Genomic DNA, 9,759 nt, shown 5'->3' with positions numbered 1-9,759 from the left:
AAAAGACTCCATATGAGTTATGGTTTGGAAAGCCTCCAAATGTGTCTTTTCTTAAGATTTGGGGTTGTGAAGTATACGTCAAACGATTAATTCCAGACAAACTTAAACCAAAATCTGACAAATGTATCCTTGTGGGCTATCCAAAGGAAACAAAGGGGTATTACTTCTACAATACATCTGAGAACAAGGTGTTTGTTGCTCGAGATGGTATCTTTTTGGAAAGAGATCACATTTCCAAAATGACAAGTGGGAGAAAAGTAGTACTCGAAGAAATTCGAGTCGAACAACAAACTCTAGAGAATGCTCAAGATGACATTCAGGTTGAAACTCAGAGATCTTTAGAAGTATCTGGTGAGAATCAAGAACCATCTAGAAATGTATCCCCGCGTAGATCGCAGAGATATAGGTCTCAACCGGAAAGATACTTAGGTATTTTGACAAATGAGAGCCATGAAGTTCTATTGCTGGAAAGCGATGAACCTGCGACTTGCAAACAAGCTACGACGAGCCCTAGCTCCAAGCAATGGCAAGAAGCCATGCAATCTGAATTAGACTCCATGTCTGAAAACCAAGTTTAGGATTTGGTCGATTTGCCAGATGGCTACCGAGCCATAGGAAGCAAATGGGTTTTCAAACTGAAAAAGGACAAGGATGGGAAACTAGAAGTTTTCAAAGCTAGATTGGTTGCAAAAGGTTACAGGCAAGTCCACGGTTTTGAGGATCCAAAGAATGCTAAAAAGGTATGCAAGCTTAAGAAATCCATTTACGGATTGAAGCAATCATCAAGGAGCTGGAATATACGTTTTGATGAAGCAGTCAGTGACTTTGGCTTCGTCAAGAATGCAGACGAATCTTGTGTATACAAGAAGGTCAGTGGGAGAAAAATTGCTTTTCTAGTATTATATGTCGACGACATATTACTTATCAGAAAGGACATTCCTATGTTGAACTCTGTCAAGATTTGGCTTGGGAAATGTTTTTCGATGAAGGATCTAGGAGAAGCACAGTACATACTGGGCATCAAGATTTAGAGAGATAGATCTAAAAGGATGACTGGACTTAGTCAAAGCACTTATATCAATAAAGTGCTTGAAAGGTTCAATATGGCAGACTCCAAGCGAGGCTACCTGCCCATGTCTCATGGAATGGCTCTAAGCAAGACTCAGTGCCCAAAAACACTGGATGAGCGTAGACGAATGAGTGGGATTCCACATGCATCATTGATTAGCTCAATAATGTATGCTATGATATGTACACGCCTGGATGTTGCATACGCACTAAGTGCTACGAGTAGATACCAGTCAGACCCAGGAGAGGCACATTGGACTGCTGCCAAGAATATTCTAAAGTACCTGAAAAGGCACAAAGATGATTTCCTGGTCTATGGTGGAGATGATGAATTAATTGTTAAAGGATATACGGGCGCAAGTTTCCAAACCGACAAAGATGATTTTAGATCACAGTTTGGGTTTGTCTTCTGCCTCAACGGAGGTGCAGTAAGCTGGAAAAGTGCTAAACAGAGCACCATTGCGGATTCTACAACTGAAGCGGATTACATTGCTTCACATGAAGCAGCAAAGGAAGCTATTTGGCTAAGGAAGTTCATAGGAGAACTTTGTGTAGTCCCCTCCATTAAAGGACCAAGAGCTCTATATTGTGCCAATAACGGAGCTATTGCACAGGCAAAGGAGCGTAGACACCACCAGAGAGTCAAGCATGTACTTCGTAGATTTCACCTTCTATGAGAGTTCGTTGAAAGAAAAGAAGTCGAGATAAGCAAGATTGGAAATGTCGACAATATCTCAGATCCATTAACTAAACCTCTGCCGCAAGCGAAGCGTAACTCACACACTGCAGCTATGGGAATCAAGCATGTTGGAGAATGTCTTTGATGTCCTTAATTAATGTTTTAAAGTTTTAGAGTTTAATACTTTGTAAAACGTTATTGGTTAACCATTCACATAAATGAATATAATTCATTTTCCATTTAATTTGTGGTTTATTAAATGATGAGTCCCTTCAAATTTGACGATATATTCAAGATAGACTGTCAGGACCAGTCCTGTTACTAAGAAATGTATATCAAGTGAACTTGAATGTCAAAAGTTGAAAATGGTCCCTGGTCGGAGTTTTCTATAAAGATGGACGCATAGAAAACGCTAGATGACTAGAATGCAAGATGACTAGTAGTTCTGTTTCTTGAACTATGTGGACATGGCAATGTCGCAATCATTTGCATAGATACTTACTTTGATAAGACTAGTATCGGACAGACCTATGAAACTTTACTGTAAGAGATGAAAATCTGTCATATGTAAATTTCATTACATTATTAGACACTAATCCTCAATACCTGAGTGATTTGAGATTACCTGTTTGATAACTGGTAACTTTGACGTTGTCAACCGTCGCACTGTAAAAGGAGGCTATAACGGCAACGCTCAGGTAATCACCTATCAAACGAAGTATAACCTCAAGATCACAAGATTGGGATTGTCCTCCAATATATCGGGATGAGATGCTGAAAGTTCTACAAGGCCACTCGGAGAGCTAGAAACTTAAAAATGCATGGTCGTGCTCAGATGAATCATAGACTATGATTATCTGTTTATTTGATCAGTTGAACTCTGAAACCGAGAAATACCTCTAGACATAATAAGGATATAATTCCCTTGGTCCAAGTATGCATTCAATGCTAAGTCTAATAAATGCGGTTCAGTATTAATTAATTATGCAAGTTAATAATTCAGTGAGATCAAGTGAGCTGAATGCCTAGCTAGAGGCCGCTTCACTTCAAGTGGAATTAATAATATTAATCCACAGCTTACTCTTGACTGAACCCGTAGGGTCACACAAATAGTACGTGAACGGATTAAGTATTTAAGTGAATTAAATACTCTAATTATGAATATTCGAAATCGACGGATCTCGGTTCCAGTGGGAGCTGAAATTGTCAAAAGACAAAATATGAATACTCTGAAAATGATGATATTGCCGGAAACGGAAATATGGATCATATCGGAAATATAAATATTATCCAAGTCATAGATGATGCCGGGAACGGAAACATGCTACGTATCGGAAAATATTATTGGAAATAGAAATATTGCCGGAATCGGAAATATCGCCGGAAACGGAAATATTACCGGAATCAGAAATATTGTCGGAATCGGAAATAAATTCCGGAATCAAAAATAATTAAATATTTGTTCGAATCGGAAATAAATTCCGGAATCGGAAATATTAAATATTGTTCGAATCGGAAATGAATTCCGGAATCGAAAAACGAATCGGAAGCGCGACGTACGAAACGATCGTCCGACGAGTTTGCTAGACGCAAGGCCTAACACGAAGCCAGGCCCGCGCCTAGCGTAGCCCGCGCAACGAGCAGCAAGGCCAGCAAGGCCCGCGAGCAGCGAGCAAGGCAAAGCCAAGCCCGCAGCAAGCGAGCCAAGCAAACGCCTAGCAGCAGCGCCCACGGATGGGCCGCGTGCTGCCAGCACCTGCTTGTGCTGAGCCGCGCACAACGCCCCTCGTGGGCTGCGTGTGTGTGTTTGTGTGCAATGCTACGTACGACCGAATCCTTGGTCGTTTAGGATTGCTCGATTAATTGGTTTCCTAATTCCACAAGAATTAAATGTTTTGTGGTTGATTAAACATTAAATTCTAATGGATTAATTTAACTAGAATTCTGATAGAATTAGTTAATTGAATTCTAGTGGAAATCTAAGTCCGATATTTCCTCCCTATAAATAGGTGATTCATAATCACAATTTATACACCACAATCAATAAGTATTCATATAGTTTAAGTTTAAGAACGGATCTAATAATTTGCCTAAAACTAATAACTAAGCTTTCGAATAAACATAATACCTTAGATAATATTCTAGTTAATTGAATCTAAGGAGGATCCGAACGTGATGTGGATTATCTAAGGAGGGGCGACATTTGGAGTCCTAAACTTGTTCTTGTTCAGTTCGGGAGCAGCTAGGGAAGGCACGCGTCACATGTATGTATCCTAAATTATGCTAATAGACTATGTGGCAATTAATTTAGATTCCTGGCTTTATGGTTTTTCCGCATGAAATATATGATTTATATTTGTCATAACCTAAAAGACTATGCATACAAAATATGGTCAAATCTTAAACAATAGAAGACTGGAAGTCGGACTGTGTGGCAATGTGGTGGACATGCACTGAGGAAACTCATACGGAGTAGATAAATACATAGTACTCCTACTTCCCTAAGAGATTGCTCTATGTGCTTTTGTTCACTTTATTAAGAATCGATTATAATCTTTTAGTTAGATTAAAATTGTACGTGAGGAGAAATATATTAGACCATTTACAAAATAAGGTATGGGGAAAATAAATAAGGACATCATTTATCATATATGGGACAATCTTTAAGGGATGGAGGGAATAGTAACTAATTTTCTTTCAAGAGAACTCGTGCATACTTGAATACATGATTGTGTTGTACTTGATATTACATCTACACTTATTCAAAATAGTTCCAAGTATGCAAAGATTATAAAAAAAAGGTACTTTTAAAAAAAAGTGATTAATTAAAGAGAATGGTAATCTATTGGATGTTTGGTTGGCTACACGTTCTTTTAAATATTTAATCATCAATTGTTGGTAAAGAAAAAGAAAATATACAGCCGTAAAGACATAGTTTAATAAAGAGTAATTGTTCTCTTTTGTTTTTTGGGTGTCTACTCATTGTCGTTCTCTTATGGTTTAATCTATTATTAATGGTGATTCGTTAGAAACAATTGTTGACAATTTCTAATTTGATACTATAGCACATAACAACTCAGTTACTTGGCTTTACCTTACCGAATATCAAGTCCTACACCTTAGGAGAATAATCTGTGATTGAGGACTTCACTTAAATTTGAGAAAAATATAACTTTATAATCATGAATTTATTAAAAAACTTAATCCGTGCGTTACGTTGCACGGGTAGTTGTATATGGAACTTTGGATATATTTATTTCTCCTTTAAATATTTGAACAATATTTTATATTTCACAAAACTTCGCCTGTGAGTGTCGCGTATGCGGCATTTACTTGTGAGTGTCGCGTATGCGGCATTCACTGACGGTCCCAAGCCCGGATAAAGGAGGAGGGTGCGGTAGGTTGGTGGCGGCCAGCATAAAACTAATTAAGCCACATATCATGACATGAATCGACAATGGAATATCGTGGGGGCGCCCCTTCTCATCGACGCGCTACACCTCTTAAGTCCGGGTGTAGTGAAAAATATGTGAGGATTGCTAGGTCGTCGCCCAGAAGCGGCGCGCCACCCCTACACCTGGGGGTAGTGTCAAATATGCAAGGGTGCGCTACACTTCCTAGGCCCGGGTGTAGTGGAAAATATGCAAGGGTTACTAGGCCGTTGCCCGGAAGCGGCGCGCCACCCTAGGGTGGTGTTAACTATCCAAAGTTTCATGGTAAGGGCAGGGGTAAGGGTAAGGGTAGTAGGATGCGTTTTGGGACTTGGAACATTGGCTCTTTGACAGGGAGATTAGTCGAAGTAGTAGAGGTTATGAGAAGAAGGAGAATTAACATATTATGTTTGCAGGAGACTAAGTGGATTGGAAACAAGGCAAGAGAAATAGCTCCATGGGGTTATAAGCTTTGGTATTCGGGAAAAACTAGGGGTAGTAATGGGGTAGGTATCCTTATTGACCAAGAATATATTGATGATGTAGTGGACGTGTCCCGAAAGAGTGATCGAATTATGAGTATTAAGCTTGTGATAGGGGATGAAGTTGTGACTATTGTGAGTGCCTATGCACCACAAGCAGGACTAGATGATTCAACTAGAGAAGAATTTTGGGAGGATTTAGAAGAAGTGGTGCAACGTGTCCCTAGAAGTGAGAAACTGATCATTGGTGGGGATCTCAACGGACATGTAGGCTCGAGTCGCGATGGATTTGAAAGCATTCATGGTGGTTTAGGGTATGGGGAGCGGAACGAAGCGGGAAATGCTATTTTGGATTTTGCATTGGCATAGGACTTGGGTATAATGAACACTTGGTTTGAGAAAAAGAGACTCTCACCTAGTAACCTATAGGAGTGGAGATAATACGAGTCAAATTGACTTCTTTTTAGTAAGCAATGCTTTGAGACAATGCTACACCAATTGTAAGGTGATTCCGGGTGAGAGTACAGCAACCCAACATAGACTTGTGGTACTTGATTTTCGAGGTAGAAGTTATATAAGGAGGAGAAGACCACTAGTAGAGCCTAGGAACAAGTGGTGGAAGCTTCAAGGGGAGCAACAACTAAAATTTGCGGAAAAGGTGGCAAGTGAAGGTATTTGGGCACGGGATATGGATTTGGATATAGACTCATTATGGACAAGAATGGAGCAGACCATAAGGGGAGTGGCGAAAGAGGTCCTAGGGGAATCTAAAGGAATCATGCCACCAAGTAAGGACACATCTTGGTGGAACGAAGTTGTGCAACAAGCTATAAAGGGCAAACGAGAATGCTATAAGGAGGTGGGAAAATGTATAAGTGATGAGAACTACGAGAAGTACAAAGAGGATAAAAGGGAAGCCAAGAAGGCCGTAAGAGAGGCTAGAGCAAAGGTGAATCAGGATCTTTACGCAAGATTGGATACAAAAGAAGGGGAAACAGACATCTATAGACTTGCTCGAATGAGAGATAGAAAGACACGAGAAATCGGGAGGATTAAATGTGTGAAAGATGTTGAGCAAAAAGTTTTGGTGGGAGATAAGGAAATGAAGTATAGATGGAGGTTCTACTTTGATTACTTGTTCAACGGGGATCAAGGGCGCGATATTGGGGATACAAATATCCCTCGGGATATGGTTAACATAGACTTTATGCGAAGAATTCAAAAGAGAGAAATCGAAATGGCACTGAAAAAGATGGGACGCAAGAGGGCAGTTGGGCCTGATGGTATACCTATCGAAGTCTGGAGATGTTTGGGAGAGAGAGGGGTTGCATGGTTAACAACTCTTTTCAACAAGATTTGGGGAAGTAATAGGATGCCTGTAGAGTGGAGGAAAAGTACTATCATCCCCTTATACAAGAATAAGGGTGATGTCCAGGATTGTGCCAACTATCGAGGAATCAAAGTAATGAGTCATACTATGAAACTTTTGGAGCGGATTATTGAGCAAATACTGAGGAGAACTGTGAAAATTTCGGAGAACTAGTTTGGATTTAGGCCTGGGAGATCGACTATGGAGGCCATTCATCTTATAAGGAAATTAATAGAGAATTATCGGGATAAGAAGAAGGATTTACATATTGTTTTCATCGATCTGGAGAAGGCGTATGATAAGGTATCAAGGGAAATTCTTTGGTGGAAATTAAGTAAGAAAGGAATTCCGAGGAAGTATACTGATATCATCAAGGACGTGTATGAGGGAGTTAGCACGAGTGTGAGAACTAGTGTTGGTAAGACCGAAGAATTCCCCATTACGATTGGAGTGCATCAAGGTTCCGCACTTAGCCCGTTTCTTTTTGCTATAGTCATGGACGAATTGATGAGGTCAATCCAAGATGATATACCCTGGTGCATTATGTTTGCAGATGATATTGTGTTGATTGATGAAACAAAAGAAGGAGTGGAAAGTAAGTTGGAGTTATGGAGACAAACTTTGGAAAATCTCGAGGTTTTAGGCTGAGTAGAAACAAGACGGAATATATGGAGTGTAAGTTTAGTGGAGTCCAAGATAGAGAGACAGGGGGGATTACCTTAGATGGTAAAATTGTTCAAGGCTCTGAAATGTTCCGTTATTTAGGATCTACTATCCAAAAGGATGGAGAATTTGATGGCGATGTGGCCCATAGAATCAAAGCAGGTTGGTTGAAGTGGAAAGGTGTCACATGGTTCCTATGTGATTCAGGCATGCCCCAAAGATTGAAGGGAAAATTTTACCGCACGACAATTCGACCGGCTTTGTTATTCGGCACGGAATGCTGGGCAGTGAAACATTGTCACTTGCACAAGATGAATGTGGCGGAGATGCGCATGTTACGTTGGATGTGTGGGCATACAAGAAATGATCGTTTGAGGAATGAGATTATTAGGAAGAAAGTAGAGGTTGCACCGATTGAGTTTAAGATGATGAAAAGTCGTTTACGATGGTTTGGACATGTAAGCAGAAGATTAAGTGATGCCCCGGTTAGGAGGATAGAAGGGTGGCAAAATGATAATATTGCAAGGGGTAGGCGAAGAACTAAGAAAACTTGGAGGAAGGTGATTGGGCACGTTATGAGCTTTCTTGGGATTGAGGAAAAGATGGCGTTGGATAGGACAGAGTGTAGGGAAAGAATATATATTGATGACTTCATTTGACTTATACAGCTTTCATGTTTCTCTTTCTTTCTATTTTTTATTTTATTTTTAAAATTCTTTTGAATTTTTTTATATTTTTACATGCTATTTGGTAATGTACTTATTTTACTTATTCAGTTATTTTAAACTTTACTTATTTTTTATTATCTCTTACAATATTTCTTCTATAATATATATATACTTTCATTAATTCCGCCTGCTCTTCCTTGCTTTTTTCTTTTACTTCCTGCTCCTTTCTGGTTTGATTGTTGAGAATGACGATCTCCTACGACGATTCATGTTAGCCGACCCCAAATCATTTTGGCCGGGACTAAGGCTATGTTGTTGTTGTTGTTGTATTTTATATTTCACAACATATATGAATATACAATGCCATAAAACAATTAGTTATGCAAAATAAAATATACAAATAATACTTATTATGTATTTCTTAATGACACAATATTTAAATTTTGTACATAATTTCTTTTAAAGAACCCATTAAAAAAAGTCCATTTAAAGAAGATGTGAATTAATATCAAAAGAAACAGAGAAAATCAAAATTAAAATATATATACTCTTAAATATCACAATTGATATTCAGTTGTATGTGGAAAAAATAAAGGACAACGTTAAAAAACAACATTGAGAAATGTAATAAAAGAAAGGAGAAAGAGTACAAAATTAAAGAAAGGAAATAATTGCAGGTAAAAAAATGTTCACAAAAATTCAGCTAGGGGATTCGAACCTTTATTGTCTACCAAACATCAAATAGGATTTAACCAACTAGGCCACCAACATTTCATCATTAATGTTTGCGTTTAAAATGTATCTAGCTTATAAAGTTGAATATTTTGAGGCCCCTTCCATTCGGGGGCCCTGGGTGGCCGCCCTTCAATTCAACCCCCAGGGTCGGGACAGTCCTTATCCCTCGTGTAGACAAGGCAACATTTTTTTTTGTTTTTTGTTTTATAATACGAGGAGTTCCCACCGCCTTCTGCAAATGAATTAATCTTTCACGGGAGTTTGCATGGATACTTCGATGGGCATCATCCCTCTCAGCTGAAGTTTTTTCCATTTCAAAACTGAAACCCAAGACCTTGATTAGAAACAAGAATATCTTAACCACTCACGCCAACCCCATTTGATGACAACAAAATTTTCTAAGTTACATAGTACATGTTTTTGAATGGTCATTATCTAAGGTCTATCGTTTAAGCAATTACTTTTTCGGTAGTCTTAATCCTATGAAGTATATTTTCCCATGTACACTTATTCATTCATAGAATAATACATCCATCGATTTGCTATTGATCCTTGTTTAGTCTATAAACTAGTGTGTGGCCTGGGCGTTGCCCCGATTTCTTACTTTTATTTGAGTTTATTTATTTTGTAAATATGTGCACATATTGATGGAGTTGTCGTCGAC

At 38.8% G+C, this 9,759-nt stretch overlaps 1 protein-coding gene across 1 annotated transcript; it reads left to right on the top strand.

Annotated features, from left to right (window-relative positions):
* Positions 1-5,495: 5,495 nt before the first annotated feature.
* LOC110786571 (uncharacterized) lies at positions 5,496-6,029 on the top strand. Its single transcript, XM_021991129.2, has one exon. The coding sequence runs from the start codon at positions 5,496-5,498 to the stop codon at positions 6,027-6,029; it is 534 nt and encodes a 177-aa protein (XP_021846821.1).
* The last annotated feature ends 3,730 nt before the right edge of the window (positions 6,030-9,759 follow it).

The sequence above is a fragment of the Spinacia oleracea genome, chromosome 6, assembly GCF_020520425.1.
Source record: "Spinacia oleracea cultivar Varoflay chromosome 6, BTI_SOV_V1, whole genome shotgun sequence".
NCBI lineage: Eukaryota > Viridiplantae > Streptophyta > Magnoliopsida > Caryophyllales > Amaranthaceae > Spinacia > Spinacia oleracea.
The sequence above is the reverse complement of the archived record's forward strand: the minus strand, read 5'-3'. Positions and strand labels throughout refer to the sequence as shown.

What these genes read in the sequence shown, in the direction of transcription:
- LOC110786571 (XM_021991129.2), top strand. Translation starts at nt 5,496, where the DNA reads ATGCGTTTTGGGACTTGGAACATTGGCTCTTTGACAGGGAGATTAGTC.